Below are 27,092 nucleotides of genomic sequence, written 5' to 3'. Positions count from 1 at the left end.
TCTAAAACTCAATAATTTAATCGTAATCCAATGACTCTATAATCTCACAATCATGAGAAAGGATGGTGAGATGCTTTAGGGGAGCAGCTGCCAAGGATGATCAAACAGATGTCGATCAAGCCTTGTTTCAGTGTATGGACTTCTGTGTTCACTTTAAACCAGTTTTTTCCAATAGTGAAACTTTAAATCTAAGAAAAGAACAAAAGTTTTCATTGGCAAGAAAGGAGAAGATGGAATTAATGCAACACTACTTTGAGGAAGAACATTCATATTTACACATGCGTACACAAATTGACTTTCTACACTGAAAAAAAATGTGTATTAAATCAAAACGCTCAACTTGGCTGAGGCTCAAACCCCAGTTGCTGGCATACTACACCAAGGACATTAACACTGCTCTATGCTAGCACACTGTAGCCATATTAATTTAAATACTATAGTTATTATACCTGTACTACGTGACTCGATCATGCTTACTTTGTATAATTGAAACTTGTAATTAGAAATTTATTTAAATTAGGTTTAGCATAATATTTTTATGTAAACCATACATAATATTTTTCTTAAATCCAACCAACCACATTCCATTTTTTTTTTGTGTACTATGTGTTCAGCTACAGTATGTTTTTCCATGCGCCACCTGGTGGTTATTGTTTGTACAACAAACAAATTTAAATTCTAAGAAGCCTGCCTGCAAGGTGCCATGCGATCACATGTGACAAATCACATGACACTGTGTGAAAAAATAGGCCACATGTGTAAAGGCATTTCCGTTCAGGACATATTTGCAGCAGAGAGTTGGGCTTCACCTCATACTTTTGTCCCGTTCTATAGGTTGGATGTTACAGAGCCGTCATTGGCACATTCTGTCCTAAGAATGTAAAAACAAAACAAACAAACAAAAAAAAAAAACACAACTCTCGCAAACAATCTGTTTTTTTGTTTTTTCCCCAAAAATGTTCCCACTTTATTCATGGAATAGTTAGAGTTTTTGTGTTTGTTACTTACATCACTAAGTTGGTTGGCATGCCTGCTTTGGACAGCATACAATATCTGCAGTACAGGAGTTGTCTATATCCCATAGTGAGATACTGAATGAATGTTTGAAAGAGAACTTAAGGTTACTTGCGTACCCCAGTTCTCTGATAACAGGAGTGAGGTATCTCACCACACGTCCCTCCTTGCAGTTGCATGGAGAAGAGATATGCTGAGAATAATGTAGGGACCACTGACAGTGCTATATATTAGGGAGGCAGGACTCCCGCATCACTGTCGTGATTGGTCTGTCAACCAATAGATGTGGTGTTATTGGTGCCAGGATCGGTCGCGCAAGAGGCATTTCCCATAGTGAGATACCTCACTCCTGTTATCAGAGAACCAGGGTTACATATGTAACTTAAAGTTTTATTTGGACCTTTATCCAGGTATGTGGTTAGGTCTAGGGCTGCAACAACAAATCAGTAATATTTGATTACAATAGTTGCCAACAAATTTCAGTTATCGAGTAACTGGTCTATGTTATGAAACTTACTGTGGCACACACTTAATGTCACTTCACTTCAAACAAATGTTTTGACTCAGCATTTCAAAGTTTAATCAAAGTACACAGTATGTATTTTTAAATTACAAGCTCAAATCCTGATTGACATAATTGATCAACTGGTCACACTGATATATAGTATATATGTATGAAACTGTAATAAATAAATAAATAAATAAATAAATAAATAAATAAATAAAGTCTGGAAAACCATGACCTTGTGTTACTTTGGCTATTGGATTGAAAAAAGTTGTAGATATAATATTCTCATGCCATGACAGATTGTGTGTTAAATATCAGTAATATTATATTTAGTGATCTATTATTTAAGTAAGCATAGTTAAGAGTTCTGTAGTACAGTGTTGGGGAAGCTTTGTTGAAACTATAGCTTTTCAGGCTATAATCATGTGAAAAATATGTACACCAAGGAAATTGTTGGCTTTTTTAACATATTTGGACAAGCAAACATTTGATCATCTTTGAAACAATGACTATTAACAAAGTTGGTACAGTCTATCAAATGACACATACAATTAACATTTTGTAATTTTAACAATTTAAAATAACGAAAAACAGGTCAGTCACATGGAAAAGTAACTACACACCTTCACATACATAAAATTAGAATCAGTTTTTCAAGATTCTGTGCGAATGATTAGAACACATCTAGTGTCATGTGTCTGGTGTTCCTTTTGCTACTGAAGTTTGTGGTGTAATCATGTCAAGAGCTAAAGAGTTCTGTAAGGCCTTCAGAAAAAAGTTTGAGGATGCCTATAAGTCTGGCAAGGGATTTAAAAAAGATCTCCAAATTATTTGAAATACATCATTCCACTGTAAGGAAAATCATCTACAAGTAGCGCAGATTTCAAAGAACTGCCAATTAGTCCAGGACTGGCTATCCCAGCAAATTCAGCCCAAGAGCAGACCGTCTGATGCAAAAATAAGTTTCAAAGAACCCCAAAATTTAATCAAAGGATCTGCTAGTAAGTCTTGCAGCTGTTGGTGTTAAAGTGCATGATTCTGCATTCAGAAAGAGATTTAAACCAAAAATTTGGTCTGCATAGGAGGCATGCCAGGAAAAAGCCTTTGCAAGACTACAGTTTGCCACTGAGCATATAGGCAAAGACCAGGCCTTTTGGAATAATGTGCTCTGGACAGATGAATCAAAGCTAGAGTTGTTTGGCCACAGTAACAGCAGACATATTTGGTGCAGACCAAAGACAGCTTTGGTGCAGACCAAAGACAAAGCACCTCAAACCAACTGTGAAGCACAGTGGTGGAAATATTGTGGTTTGGGGATGCTTTGCTGACTCATGGACTGGACAGCTTGCATTCATTGATTCAACTATGAATTCTGCATCATATCAAAGAGTACTTGTGTGTGAGGCCATCTGTCCAGAAGTTGAAGTTAAACCGAATGTGAACCTTTCAACAGGATAATGATCCTAAGCACACTAGCAAATCCACCAAGGAATGGCTCAAAAAGAAGAAATGGAGGGTTATGGAATGGTCTAGTTAAAGCCTGGATTTGAATTCCATTTAAATGTTGTGGGGGGATGTGAAATGGGCAGTACATGCAAGAAAACCCTCAAACATCTTGCAACTGAAAGAATATTGAACAGAAGGGTGGTCAAAATTTCCAGCAAACCTGTTAGGATTTGAGAAATGATATCCCGGATGAGCCCCCAGAAAACTGGATTTGAAAATAGAGAATCTCCAGGTTGCAATGTTAGGAAAAGAAAAAGAGAACAGGCACCCTCGCCCCGCCACACACTTCCCACACCCTTGGGAGAGTTTGCCAAATGACACACAGACATACAAAGTTCAAATGGCAAGAGAGGGGAGAGTGTTCACAGTAAACTTATCAAAGCCGATGTCAGAGACTGGTAGAGAATAATTTTCCTTGTGTTTTTGTTCAAGTATATCAGCTTTATCAATAGGCACTTTTTCAAAGATGATCAAATGTTTGCTTGTCTAAATATGTTTTTTTTTTTTTTAAATTCACATGACTGTACACGCTACACATAATTTGAAGTAGTTAAGCTACTGTCAAGCTACCTTTTTAAAAAAAGTAGTTAGCTACACTACAAGTTATTAAAAAGTAGGTAACTATTTGAAACTACTTAAATGGGCAACATTTTTTGTGTCATGATTGTGAATTAGCTTATGAATAACTGTGTATAATTATGCATAAAGAAATTAAACAATTAACATAAGATAGTTCAGAACAATTGTGACGTTATATAGTCTTGTTTTATTTATAGACCATGAAAGATACAATTAATATTCAAACTGTATATTAATAATATTAATAATTCTAATAATAATTCAAGCTGCAAGCAGCGAAGAACGGACCCGGGTGCACGTTGGGGCTGTTCTGCAAGGGGAATGCCATTCCATTTTTTTTAGCACTTATATGTTGTTAGGACTGTATCACAATGTAAAACATGTAATTTCCGGTTAGCAGTAGATGTTGCTATGACTATTACTGAATATTGGAATGTATATGTCTTCAGGCCAGGATTCATATCATATATGTGAAGTTTGGTACAGAATGAACATTGTATGCTTGAGTTATAACAACTTCCTGTTTAATAGCAGTACTAGCATTTGTGAGCACTTAGCTAAGTGTTGCTAGCATGTTTTAACATGTTTCTAGCATGTTGCTACCATGTTTAGAATTAGTTTGCATATTTTTATATGTTGCTAGGAATATATAACTCTAAAACATGTCACTTCCTGATGCCAGCAGGTGGCGCTATAATGTTAATGAGCATTGTCTTAAGGGCAGGACTCATGTCAAATATGTGAAGTTTGGTGCAGATTGAACATTATGTCTGAGTTCATGTGAAACATTTCAGTTCATGTTGGCAGCAGGTGGCGTTATGACTATAACTAAATATTGGCATGTGGATGTCTTCAGGCCAGGGTTCGTATCAAACATGTGAAGTCTGGTGCAGAAGGAACATTGTATGTCCGAGTTAGTGTAAAACATGTCAGTTCATGTTGCCAGCAGGTGGTGCTATGACTATAACTGAATATTGGCATGTGGATGTCTTCACGCCAGGGTTCGTAGCAAACGTGAAGTTTTGGGAAGATTATCGAGCCATTTTGCCACACTCAATTCTGGAACCCCTATCAGATGTAAATTTTCACCCGTTCTGATGCGTCTGCAAAGTTTCATGAGTTTTCGGGTATGTTTAGGCCCTCTAAAATGCGATTAATTTGAGAAAATAATAATAATAATAAACGTAGCAGATCCAATAGGGCCTCGCACTACTGGTGCTTTGGCCCTTATGAATAAAAATATATGGCAGAAACAGGAAGGAAGAGCTTTAATAGGAATCCAAGGAAATGATTTATGCAAATATTGTAGAGAACAAGAAACTGTAGAGCATGTCATATTTCATTGTAGAAGGTATATACAGGAGAGAAGGGAATTAATACAATATTTAAACAGTAATGGACATAAAGATAGAGAGTTGGAGTATCTATTAGGAATAGAGGTTAATAGAGATCGGTTAGGATATAGGGTTTTAATATAATACATGTGTAGTACAGGTTTGAGTGATAGAATTTAAATAGATCAAAGAACAGATTTGTGTTGTAATGCATCAGTCTGGATCCAGAGGGAATCCGTGTGGAAGCTGGAAGAGCTGAACACGCAGCTCCAGCTGACACCTGGGTCCTGATGGATCTAGACTTGGGGTAAATGAGTCATTTTTTTAAGGGATTAAGAGAAAGGCATGGAATACGATGCATTAAACCAAACAGTAGGTGGGGGAATGTGGTCATGACACCAGCCCCTATTAAAATAAAAAAAAAGCCTTACCGCAAAGTTTCCTTTGTGTTCTGTCATTACCAAACCATTTATTTTGTGCTGTTTTCTGGTTTTGATTTTTCCCCTTTGCTTACGTTTTGGATTACTGTTTTGCCTTTGATACCCTGTTTGCTCATCGTTCGACCCTGGACTGTGTTTGACCACGAGTTTTGCATTACGATTTTGGATTTGTCTGCTTTCTTAAAAGGAACGCAGACTGTGAAGACTTGTAGGCCTTAACACGCAGTAATTGCACTCTCCTACTAAAATAAGTTGTTAGAAACACATGAAATATGTTAATTTCTTCAAAAATCCTTAATACTTAACATATTTTAACCTACGGAGGCCGCCATTATGTGACATGTGCAGTGCACGCTGAGTTGATGACGTAAAATGGTTGAACATGAGCACTCAAAAGTATTAACTGTTCTTGAACCATTTGGAGTACATGCATGGTTTGGGTATCTTTTGAAAGGTGGACTAAATATTTTTTACATAATTGGATTGTCTGGACTTTTGCCAGTGTAACAGGACTGTTTTTATCAGGACGTTATTGATCAGTCGATTACTATGAGGCTTCATATGAGGTCAGTTGCCTCCATTTTGTAAGTGGATTTTAGCTGCTGTTGTCACTGTATCTCAAAATGGTTTATATCAATCGAATCACAAGAATCTTAGCTTTCCAAAGATATGTGTACCTTCATACACACAGAAGCTGTGTAGATAACATACAGTGCATCCAGAAAGTATTCACAGCACTTCACTTTTCCCACATTTTGTTATGTTACAGCCTTATTCCAAAAGGGATTAAATTAATTATTTTCCTCAAAATTCTACAAACAATAGCCCATAATGACAACGTGAAAGAAGTTTGTTTGAAATCTTTGCAAATTTATTTTTTTAAAAAAGCACATGTACATAAGTATTCACAGCTCAATACTTTGTTGAAGCACCTTTGGCACCAATTACAGCCTCAAGTCTTTTTGAGTAAGATGCTACAAGCTTGGCACACCTATTTTTAGGCAGTTTCTCCCATTCTTCTTTGCAGGACCTCTTAAGCTCCATTAGGTTGGATGGGGAGCGTCGGTGCACAGCCATTTTCAGATCTCTCTAGAGATGTTCAATCGGGTTCAAGTCTGGGCTCCGGCTGGGCCACTCAAGTACATTCACAAAGTTGTCCTGTAGCCACTCCTTTGTTATCTTGTCTGTGAGCTTAGGGTCATTGTCCTGTTGGCAGATGAACCTTCACCCCAGTTTGAGGTCCAGAGCTCTCTAGAGCAGGTTTTCATCAAGGATGTCTCTGTACATTGCTGCATTCATCTTTCCCTTGATCCTGACTAGTCTCCCAGTTCCTGCCGCTGAAAAAACATCCCCACAGCATGATGCTGCCACTACCATGCTTCACTGTAGGGATGGTATTGGCCAGGTGATGACTGGTGCCTGGTTTCCTCCAGACATGACGCTTGGCAAAAGAGTTCAATCTTTGTTCAATCTTTGGTCTGAGAGTCCTTCAGGTGCCTTCTGGCAAACTCCAGGTGGGCTGTCATGTGCCTTTTACTGAGGAGTGGCTTCCGTCTGGCCACTCTACCATTCAGGCCTGATTGATGGAGTGCTGCAGAGATGGTTGTTCTTCTGGAAGGTTCACCTCTCTCCACAGAGACATTCTGGAGCTCTGTTAGAGTGACCATCGGGTTTTTGGTCACCTCCCTGACTAAGGCCCTTCTCCCCCGATTGCTCAGTTTGGCCAGGCGGCCAGCTCTAGAAAGAGTCCTGCTGGTTCCAAACTTCTTCCATTTACGGATGATGGAGGCCACTGTGCTCATTGGGACCTTCAATGCTGCAGAAATTTTTCTGTACCCTTCCCCAGACCTGTGCCTTGATACAATCCTGTCTCAGAGGACTACAGACAATTCCTTGGACTTCATGGCTTGGTTTGTGCTATGAGATGCATTGTTAACTGTGGGACCTTATATAGACAGGTGTGTGCCTTTCCAAAAAATGTCCAAACAACTGAATTTACCACAGGTGGACTCCAATCAAGTTGTAGAGACATCTCAAGGATGATCAGTGGAAACAGGATGCACCTGAGCTCAATTTTAAGTGTCATGTCAAAGGCTGTGAATACACATTTACATGTGCTTTTTTTGTTTTTTATTTTTAATAAATTTGCAAAGATTTCAAACAAACTTCTTTCATGTTGTCATTATGGGGTATTGTTTGTAGAATTTTGAGGAAAATAATGAATTTAATCCATTTTGGAATAAGGCTGTAACATAACAAAATGTGGGAAAAGTGAAGCCGTGTGAATACTTTCCGGATGCACTGTAGATCTGCACATAATATCCCGACAGTGCACTGGCCATCGGAATTTTAACAGGATAAAGGATACGACGGCGAGATGGCTGATAATCTCTAAAAAATTATTGATATTAGAATACGTTTCATCAGAAAACGATAGATTAATCCAAATGCTTACCTTGAACAACAAACACTCTTGGTTGGCATAGACGTGCAGTTGCCACACAGACACGATGGATTTTGCAACACTATCGCCTCCTCGCCTCTCTGATCGTCTTCATTTTGATGTACATTTTGAGTAATGTCTTCTGTATTAGCCTCCTCGCTTCTGTTATGCTCGGGTTCAAATTGAAAAGGCTGAAGACTGTAGTTAATATCGCTGTAGGGTCGCTGGAGTGTGCAGATTAAATGAGTTTTAAAAAGGAACCCTTTTTAGATTTGTTCTTCGTATTTCCAATTTTACTGTTAAAAGATGGGAAATTAATTTTAAAAAAAAAAAATCCAAGAATTCAGGATTTAAATGTTTATTTTTTTGTGAAACAGTCCATCTTTGTTTTGTGGAAATTGAAAAAAAAAGGATGAAAAAAGGGGAGGGGGGTTAGTTTTTAGTTTTCTGTTAAGTAGATATGAATTGAATGGATGATGCATGTATTAGACAAGTTTTCCACATATGTTTCTGTCCTAAGAGCTTAATTTAACTAACTACAAATTGAGTTTACAGTATTCATTGTTTAACTGTTTTGGTCTAAGGTCTTTTCCTGGATAGACACATGATGCATTAAAGGCCTATGCCTATAAGATCATAGCTTTTTTTTTCCATTTAAAGCATTATGAAACTGTATTACATCCTCATTCTAATTAGCACCATTATGCCATTTTAGGGTCTACTTTTCTCATCAAAGTATAGTACTGAAGCTGAAACAAGTAGCTGTTGACTTTAGAATATTGCATTTGAGCCAACAGGATAAAACAAGATAAAACAGTTGCTAGTGAAGGATATATAAAAACAGCATATAACTGAAACCTTTGCTATGGTAATATTTTAACCAATCTGCTTTTTTTCTAGTATATTCCCATGCCAGTACTTTATGGCATATTCCTGTACATGGGAGTAGCCTCTCTCAGTGGCATTCAGGTGCATACACACACACACACACACACACACACACACACACACACACACATTGACACAGACATAATTATTAATGTAGGTAATTGATTCCATGCCTACTCCTAAACCTAACTCAAACCTTAACCTCCATTTTTTGTTTTTTTAAATAAAAGATGCATTTAAAAAGTATTTTTCCTCATGGGGACCAGCCAAATGTCAGATATTCCTATATGTGTGGGGACACTGCAAGGTATAAAAACATAAACAACCCCCATCCTGACCACACATACACATTGCTGTTCATTTCTATGTTTATAAGTTTCTTTAGATTACATTTCCTCAGTGTTAATGTAAAACATCTTAATCATATCGTTTAGTTTTGGGAGAGGATGAAGCTTATCCTGATGCCCGCCAAGCACCAGCCAGACTTTGTTTTCCTCCGCCATGTACCTCTGCGCCGGGTGCATCTTTTCACCTTAGTCCAGATTACTTGCCTGGCTGTGCTCTGGATCCTCAAGTCTACTGTGGCAGCAATTATTTTCCCTGTCATGGTAAAATCTATGCTTTTTTCTGTCCTCCAGATTCATGGATTACAGTATATTAGAAAAAAAAGAATACATTGGTATTGTATTAGATATCAAGCAGTAGTCATTCAACTTGTATAATTTTGTCCTTTCATATTACTCCACTTGTCATATGTATTTAACATTGACTTTGAGCCATTTGGCAGAATACAATCCAATATATGTTACATGTTAAAGTTGCCAATAATAATAAGACTAAATTTCTAAAAGTTGCCCAGATGGTTGTGAGAGATAGTCGTAGGAAGGAGAGAGAGAGAGAGAGAGAGAGAGAGAGAGAGAGAGAGAGAAAGAGATTGATTGATTGATTGATTGATTGATTGGTTAAACTAAACATACAAAGTTTTGTAACGAATGCCAGTGCAGCAAACGCTACTCAACTAGCAGTCATTCAAACCAATCGTAAAAGGTGGTGCAATCGTAAAAGGTTGAAAATAACAAACTGCAGTGCCAAAGCAGACATGTAGCCACAAAATTCAAGAGTCATCAAACATATCAACTAATATCAGAGCACCAAAACCATTAGATTAACACCCACCTTGACATATGTCAGGGTTACTCGAATGAAAGGCAAACATCTTCAACATTTTGACACAAGTCCAACTAGACATCTAACATTACCTAGATAATGGAAAAGCATTGTATGGAAATACTTGTGAACCATTCTTTTTGCATTTTCAGTTTGTTGGTATATTCAAATTTTAAACCTCTTATCAAAGTGATGGAGTTCATGATGCCCTAGGGAAGTGGTAGCTCAGCAGTTAAGACATTGGCGTTCTGATCGGAAGGTTGTGAGTTCAAATCCCAGCACTGCCAAGCTACCACTGTTGGGCCATTCAGCAAGGCCCTTAACCCTCAACTGCTCAGTTGTATAAATTAGATAATTGTAATTCGCTCTAGGTAAGGGTGTCTGCAAAATGCTGTAATGTAATGTAACTTGGAGATATGTCTTATTTGCAGATCCTGGGACTGATGGTAGTGAGAAAGATGCTCGACCTTGTCTTCTCCCAGCATGACCTGGCCTGGCTGGATGACATCCTCCCTGAGAAGGACAAGAAGAAAAAGGATGATGAGAAAAAGAAGAAAGTGAGAAAGAAAGCCAAATGCAGAGATCATGACAGTGATGAGGAGGTTAGTGAACAAATAAATCCTGTTTCACAAACATGCTAACATGCTTTAAAACATTCATGTGCTCTGATGTGTTTTAATGTTTTGTAATTAATCACTGCATTTTTTCACTTTGTTTTCACAGTGCTGCTAAAGAGGCACTGTGTAACTTTTACTGCAGTCTGTATGAGTCATTTATTTAATCTACAGTTCCTATGTACCAGTCCCAGCATGGCATTTGATTTAGTTGGTGTGTCCTGCATGTATACTCTGCTAAATGTTGTGTGTTTACATAAATTTAAGTGTACGGCAGTAGATTGTGGTTTCTGTGTCTCTCCCAGTTGAAATGTCCCGGTGATAGTCTTACCTCAGTGAAGATACCAAAGGAGCCACCAGAATGTACATCATCCTCCCCTGACCCTAACTGTGAGTGAACCTTAAAGTTCCTGCTTCTGATGTCATAAATAGCTATGTCTGACATGATGTATAATCTGATATGGTCTGATATGGAGTGCATATGGTGTATGCACCTCTGGGGTTGGGGGTTCGATTACCGCATACACCCTGTGTGTGCAGAATTTGCATGTTCTCCCCATGCTTCTGGGGTTTCCTCCAGGTACTCCAGTTTCCTTCCCCAGTCCAAGGGCATGCATTGTAGGCTGATTGGCATCTCTAAATTTACCGTAGTGTGTGAATGGGTGTGAACGCGATTGTACCCTGCAATGGTTTGGCACCCCGTCCAGGGTGTCCCCTGCCTTGTGCCCTTGGTTTCCTGAGATAGGCTCCAGGCTCCCCCTTACCCTGTGTAGGATAAGCATATGGATGGATATGAATATGATGGATGGATGGATTTGGAGATATGAAGAAGCTGACCTAAATAGCATAGTGCATCTGTCTGCTTTTGGACAATACCCATTGTGTTATGTTATATTTTATTATATTTATTGATCCAAAGATAGTAAAATAACTAAACACAAAATATTAATATTAAATATTTTGTTAATGTCAAAATTAACTAGTGAGTTATTAAAAATGTCTAGACAAGCAAGCTTTAAAATATAAATGAAATTTGGACATTTCTGACATGATCATCAAGTGACTTAACCTTACTGTGTTTTAAAAAATGTTTATTGGTTTTATTTTAATGTTGCACTTAAATCTGATTAAAGAGCAAAAATAAATTTAATTATAATTTATCTGCACTTATCTGAATGTCTGAATATTCAATACTTTCATCAGTATTGTCACAACCAACAAGGGATTTGGAAGCCAGAAAGAAAACACAGACATAAGGGCAAAGGTTTAAATGGGTTTTATTGACTGAATATGCAGGAAGGCAGGCAGGCAGGGAGGGAGGGAGGATGGTTGAGACATGGACTTGGAGTAAAGTAGAAACAAGATTACACTAGGAACAAAGCATGAGGAAACAAAAGGAGAGCATAAACTCTGAGAGGCCTTAGCATTAGTAGTGCACTGTGCAGGTAGTGACCTGCCCTGAGTGACTGGAGCTCCAGGGTTTGTTTTTGCTGCAGACTGATGAATTCACTGATTTAAGCAATGACCACAGTGAGGCCAGAGGTGGGAGAAACAACTATGGTGAAGCAGAGAGGCAGAATGACATCCTCAGCTGAGCAGGGAGGCGGAGCAATGTCTTCAGCGGAGCAATGTCTTCAGCGAGCAAGGAGGCGGCGCAATGTCCGATGTGGGGCAGGAAGGGTGGGAAATGGCTCCAGTCAGGATGGGAGCCCTCTCCCCAAAAAACTGGTTGCACAAAAAACCTGTCTGCTGTATCCATGTTTAGGTGAAGTGTTCTGTCTGCAGCCCCAATGTGAAGGAACAATGGGTTAGGAATACAGGACAGGCTGTGGGGTCTACTGAGAAGCATTGTGGTGGAAGCAGAAGGGGTTCTATGAGGGGAGCTGGTGCCTGGGGAACTGGTAGTGGAGAACTGGTATGGGCTGGGCTGGGGACTAGGAGACATCTGGGTAAGCTGGGCTGAAATACAGTTTAGCAGCTGCCTGGTGATCTTGTTCTGGCTCGCCAAGGTGAGGTTGTTCTCAGCGTGTTCAAGGAAATCACATTGGCTAGAGAGGGCCAAAAGCAGGGGATCTGATTCTGCTGGGTCCACGTTGGCCAGATCATTCTGTTACAACCAACAAGGTATTTGGGATCCAGAAGCAGAACACATTATTGATGGAAAATTGCAGGAAGAGATGTTTGGTGAAGGAGCGTGGCTTGGTGCATCTGTCAGGCCAGGATTTGAACTTGGCTTGGCGGCATCAGAGTCTGTGAACCATAGGGAAGGCGAAGCAGGGCTGAGTGTAGCAGTATGCAGGCAGGCAGGGTGAGACACGGACTAGGAGTACAGGAGAAACAGGATTAAACAGGGAATAAAACATGAGGAAACAAAATCAGAGCATTGTAGCATCATGCAATATAGCATGACCAGTCTGATGGATAGATAAATAGAGTACTTGTAGAGCTGATTAGATAAATAGACAGACAATCAATACTTGTAGAGTTGATTAGATAGATAGGGTGCCAATGCTTGTAGACTTGACATCACTAGAATACCCCTAACACAATTCTAATCATTGAGCTGAGTGTTTTGATATGTCACATGTTTAGGTTGTGGTAGTTTTTGTGACTCCCCTTACAGTAGGGGAAATAAGTATTGGATGCATGAACATTTTTTTTAAAGTAAATATATTTCCAATGAGGCTATTCACATGATATTTTCACCAGACATCAGTATTGACTCAAGAAATCTGGAAATATAAAGAGTTTGTCACGTAATGGAGGCATAGACAGAAGCAAATGCAGGTATGGCAGTTTAACGAAACAACAACAAGGGTCAATCGATCAGGCAAACAGTCCAAACTAGGCAAGGCAAAGAGACAAGGTCATAAACAAGAACAAGGTCAAAACCAGGATAAATGAACACGGTAATAAGGCTTTGTAACGACAGAGATAGAAGGCAACTGAGCGTATACTTCACAAAGAGTGAATGCATAGAAGGTCCTTTTAAAATGTGGTCGTAATTGTGTTGTGAAATGGTTGCAGGTGTGCGTGATTAGAATGAAGGTGAGTGTTCTGGGAATTGCGGTCCATGGCGGCCATGTTTGTAGGCCACAGTGCAGGATGGGAAATGTAGTCACTGGTTTGCTGTGATATGACAGAACCCCCCCAAGGGCGCTGCTCTCGGATTGCCAGAAAACACTCCCCTCCCCTGGCAGTAATGGTCCTCTGGGCAAATGTCTTCACAGCCCCTCAGGCCCCGAGGCAGACATTGTCCAACAGACAGAGGGGCAAGCTCACCAGGGCCACCAGACAGCACCCAGGCATGAGAAGCTGGGTCATCAGCTTCAGCAGGGCGAGAAGGCAGAGCAGTGTCCTCAGTAGAACATGGAGGCAGAGCGAAATCCTCAGCGGAGCAGGATGGCAGAGAGACATCCTCGGCCAAGCAGGAAGGCGGAGCAATGTCTGAAGCAAAGCCTAGCATAGTGACATCCGAGGCTCAACAGGGAAGAAATGCGGAGTTCCTGGCCGCACAGGAAGGTGGAGCAACGTCTTCAGCTGAACAGGACACTGAGCGGCATCCTCAGCTAAGCAGGGATGCTGAGTGACGTCCTCAGCAGAGCAGGATGGCAGAGTGATGTCCTCAGTGGAGCAGGATGGCAGAGCTTGGTTGGCTGTGTCATCAGTCTCAAGCATGAGAATAACTTGGTTGGTTGTGACATCGGCTTTAGGCGTGAGCAGAACTTGGTTGTCCATCTCTTCAACCGCTAGCTGGAACTTGGCGTGGGAGACTGTCTCTTCAACCTCTAGCTGGAACTTTGTATGGGAGGCCGTCTCTTCGACCTCGGTCAGGAACGGGGCTTGAGAGGCTGTCTCGTCGACCTTGGACAGGGACTTGGCTTGAGAAGCCGTCTCGTTGACCTCGGACAGGAACTTGGCATGGGAGCCCGTCTCTTCAACCTCAGTCAGGAATGTGGCATGGGAGGCCGTCTCTTCAACCTCTAGCTGGAACTTGGCATGGGAGGTAGTCTGTTCGACCTCTAGCTGGAACTTGACGTGGGAGGCCGCCTCGTCAACCTCTAGCTGGAATTTGGCGTGGGAGGCCGCCTTGTCGACCTCAGTCAGGAATGTGGCATGGGAGGCCGTCCCTTCGACATCAGACAGGAACGTGTCTTGGGAGGCCGTCCCTTCGACCTCTGACAGGAACGTGTCTTGGGAGGCCGTCCCTTCGACCTCGGTCAGGAACCTGGTGTGTGAGTCCGTCCCTTCAACTTAGGACAGGAACGTGTCTTGGGAGGCTGTCCCATCGACCTCACACAGGAATGTCTGTTGGGAGGCCGTCCCTTCCACCTGAGACAGGAACGTCCATTGGGAGGCATCCTTTTGACCTCGGACAGGAATGTCTACTGGGAGGCCTTCCCTTCGGCCTCGGACAGGAATGTGTCTTGGGAGGCCATACCTTTAACCTCGGACAGGAACGTGTCTTGGGAGGCTGTGCCTTCGACCTCGGACAGGAACATGGCATGGGAGGTCGTGCCTTTGACCTCGGACAGGAACATGTCTTGGGAGGCCGTGCCTTCGACCTCGGACAGGAACGTGTCTTGGGAGGCTGTCCCTTTGACCCCGGACAGGAATGTGTCTTGGGAGGCCGTCTTTAACCTCGGACAGGAACGTCTTTTGGGAGGCAGTCCCTTCGACCTCGGACAGGAACGTGGCTTGGGAGGTCGCCTCGTCGAACTCGGACAGGAACTTCACTTTATGCTGGAGCTCTGGAGATGAGAAAACCTCATGGGTCTCGTGCTGGAGCTCTGGGGAGGAAGTGCCCATGTTGACCTCCAACTGGGGCTTTGGAGAGAAGGTCGCCACAGTGCAGGATGGGAAATGTAGTCACTGGTTTGCTGTGATATGACAGAATTCACAACATTAAAGTCCATAAATGAAGTTATGTGTAATAAAGTGGAATGAGACATGAAAAACATATTGAACACACTAACTGAAATTTATTTAATACTTAGTGGAGAAGGCTTTGTTTGTAATGACAGCTTCAAGACACTTCCTGTATGTAGAAATTAATAGGCTGCAGTATTCATGTGTGATTTTGGCCCAGTCTTCTTAACATATTGTCTTTAAATCTTGTTCAGTTGGATTCAAGTCAGGTGATTGACTGGGTCATTCTAATGGCTTGATTTTTTTTTTTTTTTTGAGTTTCCTTTGCTGTATTCTTTGGATCGTTGTCATGCTGGAAGGTCCACCCACGTCTCATCTTCATCATGGATGGCAGCAGAATCTTCTCAAGAATCTGCTGGTGAAGGGCTCCATTCATTCTGCCAGTACCACGTGATGAAAAACAGTCCCACACCATGATGCTTCCACCTCCAAACTTGGTATAGTGTTTTAAGGTTGATGTACAGTGCCATTTCTTCTCCAAACATGGTGTGTAGTACGACAGCCAAAAAGTTCAATTTTGCTCTTGTCTGACCAGACTACACTCTCCCAGTATTTCATAGGCTTGTCCAAATGAATTGTAGCCAACTTTAAACGAGCTTCAACATGCCTTTTCTTTAGTAATGGAGTCTTGAGGAGTGAGCATGAGCAGTGGAGTGCATTGCCTATTTTTTTCTCTGTGATGATGACTCCTGCTGCCTCCAAGAGTTTCTGGAGCTCTTTCCGAGTGGTCCTTGGCTTTTGGGCTACTCTTCTGACTATTCTTCTGACTCTCTGGTCAAAAATATTTCGAGGAGCTCCTGTGCATGGCTGGTTGATGACAGAGTGATGTTGCTTCCACTTGCAGATAATGGCCCCAGTGGTGCTTACTGGAGGATTCAGAGGTTTTGAAATATGTCTGTATCTGATTCCATCAATATGTTTTGCAACATTAAGGTTGTGCAGGTCTTGGGAGAGCTTGTTGCTTTTACCCATCATGAGATATTTCTTGTGTGACACCTTAGTATCGAAAAGCCTTTTTTATAAACCATCAATTTACTAACCCAGCTGATATTAAGGTCTGCAATGGACTGTGTACCCCGCCTTGTGCCCGATGCTCCCTGGGATAGGCTCCAGGTTGGGGCCTGAGTCCTTGGGGACTCAGGGCACAAAAGTGGGGGACACCCTGGACAGGGTGCCAACCCAATCTCACACACACATTCACTCACATACAAGTCACAGATAATTGAATTTGTTTCATCCATCCTTTCACCTTTCTGTAAACCCTGAACCATCATTTTCCTAATGCTGCTGCTCATTATCATGTTATATGTAAGCTTATTGCTCCCTTTTGGGTTTGCAAATTGGTTATAACAGATGTCCTTCCTGTGTCACACTGGTCAAATCTAACACAACCTAATACAGCTGTTGAAATGTCAAGGTGCCATTGAAAATTTACATTGGGTAATTTTCAAAGTTCGTGACTTCAATAAAACTAGTTCCCATGTTTAATTGTCATGTTAGGTAACTTATTATTATTATTATTACTATTATTATTATTATTATTATTATTATTATTATTATTATTATTATTAGGCACACGGTGGCTTAGTGGTTAGCACATTTGACTCACATCTCCAGGGTCGGGGATTCGATTCCTGCTACAGCCCTGTGTGTGCGGAGTTTGCATGTTCTCCCCATGCAGCGGGGGTTTCCTCCCCCAGTCCAAAGACATGCATGGTAGGCTGATTGGCATGTCCAAAGTGTCTGTACAGCATGAATTGGTGTGTGTACGTGATTGTGCCCTAGATGTATTGGCACCCCATCCAGGGTGTACCCCGCCTTGTGCCCGATGCTCCCTGGGATAGGCCCCAGGTTCCCCGTGACCCACTAGGACAAGTGGTATAGAATATGGATTGATTTATTTATTTATGTTTATTTATTTTATTTATTTATTTTTAATTGTCAGAGCAAGCCTGGCCTGTTGAATGTGTTATAACTCCTGTTCACCTTTCCTCAGCATCACTCTGCACATGAAGATCTCCTGCCATCCATCTCCACCTCAGCCACTCTCCCATGTATAGGTGGAGCCCAGATACAAGGGGATGGATTTACCAGCAGCAGCATGAGACTGGCAGTGAAACCACATTACGTTGAAATAAGAATATTTGTTGTTTGAGTGGAAATGTTTATTAAAGGTGGAATAATACAGGAAAAAATTGTGTCTAACCTAAAACTTCATGTGCTTTGCCTTAAGTGTCTAATGAATATAAAATTATTTTCATCTCTAGTGAACATGTGAAATTTTATAAACAACAACTGCTTAGGTCAGTTAACAGCAGCCTTTATATTACATAGCACATAAATGAACTTCAGAACTCTCTACTAGAAGAACAGCTACTATATAGCACAATAATCAGTCATTTATTAAATAAACCACAACGTCAGGCTTTGGTGTTGCTTTGTGCGTAATAAAACCAGGTAATTGAATCTGAAAATAATCTATTTCTTCAGTAGACCCTGGATTTAATTAAAAAGTAACTATAAGAATGTACTAAAAGTAACTTAGATTGATTGTTGACTTAAAATATATATTTGAAGTTTAATAGGATTTAAAATCAACTTATGTGTTACAATATTAGCATATGTTTGAAATTGATAGTTATTGTTAGTTGTTTACACTAATTCCTCTATTTTAATGAATGTACTAATCCCTCCACTAATATTGGCACCCTTGGTAAATATGAGCAAATAAGGATGTGAAAAATTGCCTTCATTGTTTAACCTTTTGATCTTTTGTTAAAAAAAAAAACACAAAAATATTCTGTTTTCATGGATATCAAACAATTGCAAATAAAACACAGGCTTATGAAAAAATACCTTTGTGAAATATATGTGTGCAACAATTATTGGGACCCTTTTAGTCAATACTTTGTGCTACCTCCCTTTGCCAAGATAACAGCTCTGAGGCAAGGGATTTGAGACCATTCCTTCATATATAGAATCTCTCCAGATCCTTCAAATTTTGAGGTCCAAACTGGTGGACTCGCCTCTTCAGTTCACCCCCCAGGTTTTCTATGGGTTTCAGGTAAGGGGACTGGGATGGCCATGGCAGGGCCTTGATTCTGTGGTCAGTAAACCATTTTTGTGTTGATTTTAATACATGTTTTGGGTCATTGTACTCCTGGAAGATCCAACAACTGGACATTTTAAGCTTTCTGGCAGAGGCAGTCAGGTTTTCATTTAATGTCTGTTGATATTTGATAGAGTCCATGATGCCCTGTATCCTAACAAAATGTCCAGGTCCTTTGGCAGAAAAACAGCTCCAAAACATTAAAAAGTCACCACCATACTTAACCTTGGGCATGTGGTACTTTTCCATATGGCTATCTCTCTGTGTGCGCCAAAACCACCTCTGGTGTTTATTGGCAAAAGGTTCTATTTTGGTTTCATCTGACCATAGAACCTGATCCTATTTGAAGTTCCAGTAGTGTCTGGCAAACTGAAAACACTTGATATTGTTTTTGGATGAGAGTACAGGCTTTTTTCTTGAAACCATTCCAAACAACTTATGGTGATGTAGGTGACTTCAGATTTTAGTTTTGGAGACTTTCTGACCACAGGATGAAAGTAACTTCTGCAATTATCCAGCTGTGAACCCACTCTTCACAGTGTGTTGAGAAAATATAGACACACATCCTCTTCTTCTAGGTTGATTCATAACATTTCCAGTTGACTGGAACTTTATTGCCCTGATAGTGGAAATAGGCATTTTCAATGCTTGTGCTATATTCTTATAGCCACTTCCCATTTTGTTAAGCTCAACAACATTTTGCTGCAAATCACAGCTGTATTCCTTAGTCTTACCCATTGATATGAATGACTAAGGGTATTTGGCCCATGTGTTACCTCATATTTATACACCTGTGAAACAGGAAGTCATGATTGAACAATTTCCTGTTCCTAGTCACCCAGGTGTACTAAAAAAAATGTAGAATAGGGAATATATTTCAAATATATTTTTCTCATATGAGTCCATAGGGGTGCCAATAATTGTTGCACACCTATATTTAACGAAGATTTTTTTTTTTTTTGATAAACCTGTGTTATGTTTGCAATCGTTTGATATCCATGAGAGCAGAGAATTTTTGTGCATTTTTTTAAAACATCAAAAGGTTAAACAATTTCACAGCCTTCTTTGCTCATATTTACCAAGGGTGCCAATATTAGTGGAGGGCACTGTATGTGTGAATGTGCAGTCAATTTGTGAAGTCATGTAATGTATGTTAGAAATAAAGATATTTTAAAAATCAAAAAATACTCTAATATTGGAATCTTCCTCTATATCAACTCAAATCAGTGGACTCCTGAAAAAAAACAAGCTAACATCAAGGAAAAATGCATTCTGAACACATTAAATAATATGGTTATATTGAAATAATTATGCACACATACAGGTGCATCTTTAAAAAAAAAATAGAATAGCTTGGAAAATTTAAAAATATTTCACATAAAGTGAAATATTTGAAGATTTTTTTTTTTAATCTTGTTGATTATGGCTTACAGCTCATGGAAATCAAAAATCCAGTATCTGAAAATATTAGAATAAAGAATGTATAATACAGAAATGTCGACCTTATGAAAAGTAGGTTAATTTATGCACTCACTACTTGGTCAGGGCCCCTTTTGCACAAATTACTGCATCAGTGCGGCATGACATGGAGGCAATCAGCCTGTGGCACTGCTGAGGTGTTATGGAAGCCCAGGTTGCTTTGATAGTGGAAAACAAGTTTTTTAAGTAGTGTCTAGACAACCACCTTTAAACACAAGCACTTGTCAGTGACTACGTTTACATGGACAGCAGTAATCTAATTATTGACCTTACTCTGATCAAGATAATAATGTGATTAAGGTGTTTACATGAGTCGCTTTTAGAATACTCCTGTCATGTTCCCGTTTTACATGTTTTAGAACATAATTAGATTAACAGCCCGCGTCATTATGTCACCGCGCCATGCCGTCCGACGTCCCTCCAGAATTTCATGTATCAACATACAGTTCGTCTTCGTTATGGTACCGTATACAGTTTTGGGTGTTTTTATTTAATTTTTTACGAACGCTAAGTGCAGTTAATTATTTGTCATGTTATACATGCTAATAGACAACTGCTTGAAGCCGTGGGCTGCGTCTCAAACTGCGTACTTACCGTCTATATAGTAGCCGAGATACATGTATTTTTCCCCACTACAGGCCTATAGTAGGCAAATATGCGGTTTGGGACGCAGCCGAACTCTCTTGTTCGCCGTAAAATGTTGAGAACCGCCGTGTGTGATCGTGTCCTGTCGCGGTGAATGCGGTGAAAACTCTCACTCGACGTTCATAATGTGATTAAGGTGTTTACATGTCTGTAATACATGTCCATAATGCGACTAAAACAGGAGTACTCCACATGTCTTAATTCGATTAGAGCTTAATTTGAGTATGACCTTAATTAGATTAAGGTAAGTAAAAATTGCTGTTTACATGGTAGTTTCTTAATCAAACTATGGTCTTACTCGGGTTAAGAGTGAATTATTGTTGTCCATGTAAACACAGCTAGTGTCATTTGTTAAAATGGCTTTCACCTTAAGCAGTTCATAAAATATCATTTGTGTTATAACCACAGGAACGAGGGGAGCCAGAAGCAAAATACAGACACAAGGAAGAAGCTTAAACGGGTATTTATTCAATGTTGGGCAGATATGATTGTGTAGGAAGAAGCGTGATCGAAGCCGGGATTCGCACACGTATCTGCAGCGTGGAGGTCGGATGCTCAGTCGATGCGCCACGGAGGAGGGAGAGCAATAGGGTGTGTGACCGGGCTGACAGGCTGTTGTCGAAGACGGGGTTCTAACTCTGGTTGGTGAATCGGTGTGTCACGGCGAAACGACGCTGAGCAGACTGTGAGCAAGCAGACAGAGCGAACGTGCAAACGTGGACCTGAAGCACAGGGAAAACACAGAGGAGGGCAACAGGATTAAGTGACAAAAAAAACACTGGACAACAAACTCTGAAAATAAACGCGCGTAGGCCTGCGGTGTTACCGCAATAGCCGGCACAAACTACTGCGGTTAAACCAGCCGCTCTTCATGAAAGCACAGTTAATCTAGCCGCACATAAATTTTAGGGGCGCGGCTTTTACAAACTTAGCGGTAACGGCACCGAAAGCAGAAAATGAGCGTCCGCGATATCTTACACAACAAAGCAAATTAACAATGATCATTTAAATTAAGTAACAAAACCAAAAATTGACCGCATTTCTGAGTTTTCAGACTAAAAGTTTTTTTTTTAAATAATTCTTTACATTATAAAAGTTTAAATACACGTTGTAAAACATTAAGCTGAATAAAAATACATTTACTAAAACATCTTTTTAAAAACTATAGGTTTATTGTTGCTGCTGCTGTTATTATAAATCTAAACATAAATACATTTTAAAACGTGTAGATGGTTTATTAACAGAAGTCTGACAATAAAATATTACAATTTTACTTCGACTTAAGACTGAAGTAAAAGGGACATTTCAAATTGATAGATAATCATACCCACTCAGAACAGTTCATAAGCACCTACTCTATGCTCTGAATAAAGATCAATTAATTTTGCTGTAGAATTTTAAAGTAATTGCAATTAAAAATCGCCAGATCTGTCAATATAATTACCCCAGAAGGTACTTTTTTATCTAATATAAAATGGACATTTCAAATTGGTAGACAATCAAACCCAGTCAGATCAGTGCAAAGAGACATACTCTATGTTCACAATAAAGATCAATTAATTCTACAATAGACTTTTAAACTTTGTTCTTCAAATTCATTGGATCTGTCAATATAATTGCGCCTGGAGGCAAGATTTAATCCATTATGAAATGGATTTGGTAGACAAATGAAATTGGTAGACAATTAAACCCAGTCAGATCAATTCATATGGATTTTACTGTAGAATCTTTAAGTAATTGCTCTTCAAATCACTGAATCTGTCAATATGTTTGAACTAGGAGGCACTTTTTAATCGATTATAAAAAATGGACCTTTCAAATTGCTAGATGATCAAACCCACTGAAATCAGCTCACAGTGAGTTACTCGATGTTCGCAATAAAGATCAATTACTTTCCCTGTAGAATTTTGGAGAAAATGTGCCATTATTCCTCATCAGTGGCTTTTAGAGACATGAAATCAAATCAAGTAGAAAGAATAAATGATCAATTCTCACAGGGGATCTCCCAGACTATATGCACACCTCATATGAAACAGGATGTTATCAAAAATAATGTCATTAAATTCTTTTACCTAAATAAAATCAATATTTAGTATGACAACCCTTTGCCTTTAAAACAGTCATAAAATAATTTTTTGGTGATGAAGAATCCAATCTAAACACTTTTGCACAGTACTGAATATATGTTATCACATCTATATGTAATATATTTTTTACACATATTTCTATCTTTGTTATAGATTTTTATTTTATGACTTGTACATTATCAAGCAGTTTTAAAACACAAAATTAAATGGTTGCAGAAAAATGTTTGTATGTCATTAAAGAAAGCAGCATATTATGTAAGAGACCACTTTTCAGACAGAAAACACAATGAAGGCTACTTGTGTAACATTTCCACATAATGGAGGTTTAAGACAAATGCAAGTGCAGTAAAACACGTTTATTAGAGAGATAGGCAGACAAATCCAAAACGGTAATCCAAAGCGCGGTCTAATAACATGCAAAAGGTCAGGCGATATACAAACAGGCATAAATAGGGCGAGGCTAGAATCAGAGTCAAGAACGAGAAACAAGGTCATTAAACATGAAACGAAACGAGAAACAAGGAAACAATCGCTTGGTAATGAGATAAACTCAATACTACGCAATGTGCTACAAGACACGAGTGGTTTAAATGAGAAACGTAATCATGGGTTAAACATAGGATAGCGGAAACTAATGATGACACACATTCGGGAAACAAATGTGTGGGAAACAAATGACAAAATAGAGGCGGAGACAGAACATAACCATAACAAAAGCACGTGTCCAATGTAAACAAAAGTCAATGTCATTGAAGACCGAAAAGCATGCGTTCGCTAAGAGCTTGCGCACCAAGCTCGCGCACAAGCTTGCGCTTCGTTTTTCCGAGCATGCTGCAATAGTGCAGCGCTGACTCAAGGGGTAATCGTGACAGAACCACCCCCCCCCCCCCAATTTCAGCAGACTCGGGCGTGAGCAAAATGTGGTTGTCCATGTTAACAGACTTGGGCATGAGCAGAACGTGGTTGTCCATATCAACAGACTCGGGCGTGATCAGAACTTGGTTGTTCATGACGTCGGCTTCAGGCGTGAGCAGGACCTTGTTGGTCATGACGTTGGCTTCAGGCGTGAGCAGAACCTGGTTGGTCATGACGTCGGCTTCTGGCGTGAGCAGAACCTGGTTGGTCGTGATGTCGGCTTCTGGCGTGAGCAGAACCTGGTTGGTCGTGCCGTTGGCTTCAGGTATGAGCAGAACCTGGTTGGTCATGACGTCAGTTTCAAACTGGAATTTAGCGTGACAATTATTGTCACCTCGTTGACCTTTAGCTGGAACTTGGCGAAAGAGGTCACCTCGTCGACCTCAGACAGTAACTTGGTGTGGGAGGTCACCTCGTCGACCTCAGGCAGGAACATGTCTTGGGGGCTCTGTGGTGGAAACCACCTCATGGATCTCAGGCTGTAGCTAGGGGGCAGAGGTCGCCACATTGACCTCTGCCTGGAGCTCTGTATATGAGACCACCTCATGGGTCTCATACTGGAGCTCTGGGGAGGAGGTCGTCACGTGGACCTCCAACTGGTGCCCTGCAGGTGAGACCCCCTCGTGGATCTCGAGCTGGAGCTCTGGAGCCGAGATTGCTAATTTGACCTCTAACTGGAGCTCAGCAGGTGAGACCACTTCGTTGGTCTCAGGTTGGAGCTCTGGTGAGGCCACCCTCTTTGCCTGCATATAGTAGTGGGTGAACGGCAGGGCAGGTTTATCAGCCTTAGATTATGGACTCCCGAACATCATCATAAATGCTCTCACAAACTGGGTTATACTCTCAAGTTCCCTGTATTCCTTGGCCAATAGGAGCTGTAGTACAAAAACTACAATTTCAAAATATTTATTTAACACTGAACATTTTTTTTTTCATTCCAGCAGGCATAGGCTACCAACAAGGCACAATATAACTTTAAATAAATAAATTAGTAAAATAAAAATATATTTATGTGGTCATCTTTGACCCCCCCTTGAATAGCTTATGTTAGGCCTATAACTGACTGCTGAAAGAATGTAATACTCTGTAGCCTACAACAAAAAAGTGCATTAAAAAGTGCATTGACAAGAGTGCAAAAAATGGTTATATTCGGTTATATACGGCTGATTATATTCGGGATATATACCGCTCGCGTCCCTGTACACCTCGCGGAGTATTATAGTAGATATAGTATAGTTAGATACGTTGTTAATGTTATGTTCCCTTAAATAAATACGTCTTTACCTGCTTCCGTACTCTACTCCCTTACGTCTCGCAATGTGATAGAATACTCCGGAACAGAAACAAAACAAACGCACGTGTCCACAGTAAACAATGTCACGGTTGTCAACATCCGAAAAGCATGCACTCATGCACGTAACTCGTGCATGCACGCGCTCCCTCATCGCTCCGAGCGTGCTGCCGGAAGTGGAGGTCGTGAATTCGCGCATCTCACTCTGGTTGCTAGGCTATTTGGCGTGTCATCAAACACGTCATTGTTCGGTCAAATTTATTCTGCCTTTTCGAACACCATAAGTGATTTTTTTGCTATTTTCGGCCGAATATTTTTGGTTGCCGAACATCCAATGTGTCCAACGTAAACAAAAGTGAATGTCATTGAAGACCGAAAAGCTAAGAGCTCGTGCATGAGCTTGTGCTTTGGTTTTCCGAGCACGCTGCAATAGTGCAACGCTGACACAAGGGGAAATCATGACAGCTGGGTTTTGCTACAAAAATAAGAAGCAAGTGTGACAGTCAAAGTCTCCAGAAGAACTGTGGCTGGATCTGCAAGCTGCTCAATAAAACATACCAGCTAATTTCCTTAGAGACTACGTTTTTTTTTTTTTTGTCACACCAAATATTGACTTTGTTTCAGTTACTACTATTTACTGCTCTTTACTGCATATATTTTTTTTTAAATGTAGAAACATGTAATTTAATTTTTTTTGAAGGCATCTTTGCTCTACAGCATTTCTTTCTGTAATGTATACATATATTGCTAAATAGAACTATGTATAAAAACCATGCAAGTCTCTAAAATGGAGACATATTACAGCATGTGTGAGCATTCTGATGATTTTGGATGCATTTCACATGATGTGTGCATATAGTATGGAAGTTTCCTTACAAGAACTGTCCAATATTTTTTTTCTACTTATTAGAATTGATGTCTGTATAGACCTGTATAGACCTCTGAAGTGGAATAATGTCATATTTCTCCAAAATTCTAAAGTAAAATTTATTGAACTTTATTGTGAACATCGAGTAACTCACTGTGCACAATTATATTGACAAATCAGGTGATTTTTAAGACTTAAAAAAAAAAACTTTAAACATCAATCTTTCAGATCAATGGATGTTTATTGTGAGCATAGCATAGGTCACTGTGAACCGATTTCAGTGGGTTTGATCATCTAGCAATTTGAAATGTCCATTTTTATGATCAAATAAAAAGTATATCCTAGTTCAAACATACTGACAGATTTAGTGATTTGAAGAGCATTTACCTAAAAATTCCACAGTAAAATTAAGTGATAATTATTGCAAGCATAGGTGATGTCTATCTGAACTGATATGACTTGATTTGATTGTCTACCAATTTGAAATGTCCATTTTGTAATGGATCAAAAAGTGCCTCCTGTCTCAAACATATTGACAGATCCAATGACTTTAAAGAGCAATTACTTTAAAATTCTGCAGTAGAATTAATTGATCTTTATTGTGAGCATAGAGTAGGTCCCTATGAACTGATCTGACTGGGTTTTATTTTCTACCAATGTGAAATGTCCATTTAATAATGGATTAAAAAGTGCCTCCTGTCTCAATTATATTGACAGATCCAATGAATTTGCTTGAGATGAACCTGGACAGGCTTGTCATCGCCAAGGTCCTCTGGCACACTAGAAGGCAAGTCCTTGCTGCTGGTAGGCTGAGTGGAGGCTGGACAGAACCTATGGGAATGTTGTAGTGCATGCGCAGTCAAAAATGAACAAATCACTTTCTGAGACAACTCATTGTTCCCGAGTCATATTAAAGATTTGTTCAAAATGAATGAATCATTCATGAATGACACATCACTACTCTAACTTAACCTAAAACAACCAGCAGAGAACATATAGGTTCTCACAAAAAACCTCCCTGCAACGTTCTGGGAAGGTGAATTTTTGGTTACAAAAATAGAACCTAAAAATAACCATTAGCGAATGTTATGTATAGTTTCTCTTTAGGTTGTTACAAAATAACCTCCCTGCAACGTTCTGGGAAGGTTAGATTTTGGCTACAAAACAAAAGAACCTAAATGGAACGTTCCTAGAATTTTATTATTTGGTTCCCAAAAAAAATTATCAAATGAGAATCATATGCTAACATTAGGGGAACGTTCTGTGTTTGCTGGGT

General features: G+C 39.9%; 1 protein-coding gene across 1 annotated transcript in view; it reads left to right on the top strand.

Moving 5' to 3' along the window:
* The window catches only part of slc4a5b (solute carrier family 4 member 5b), a 53,070-nt gene extending 33,373 nt beyond the window's left edge, over positions 1 to 19,697 (top strand). The window contains exons 20-24 of the mRNA XM_053645147.1: positions 8,725 to 8,793; positions 9,147 to 9,320; positions 10,311 to 10,481; positions 10,799 to 10,883; positions 17,419 to 19,697. Of these exons, the coding sequence (XP_053501122.1) occupies positions 8,725 to 8,793; positions 9,147 to 9,320; positions 10,311 to 10,481; positions 10,799 to 10,883; positions 17,419 to 17,435 (516 nt within the window). The 3' untranslated portion in view covers positions 17,436 to 19,697. The remainder of the gene's footprint in view (positions 1 to 8,724; positions 8,794 to 9,146; positions 9,321 to 10,310; positions 10,482 to 10,798; positions 10,884 to 17,418) is intronic.
* The last annotated feature ends 7,395 nt before the right edge of the window (positions 19,698 to 27,092 follow it).

Source organism: Ictalurus furcatus, chromosome 16, assembly GCF_023375685.1.
Source record: "Ictalurus furcatus strain D&B chromosome 16, Billie_1.0, whole genome shotgun sequence".
Taxonomy (NCBI): Eukaryota; Metazoa; Chordata; class Actinopteri; order Siluriformes; family Ictaluridae; genus Ictalurus; species Ictalurus furcatus.
Note: the sequence above shows the minus strand (reverse complement) of the source record. Positions and strands in the feature narration are given on the sequence as shown.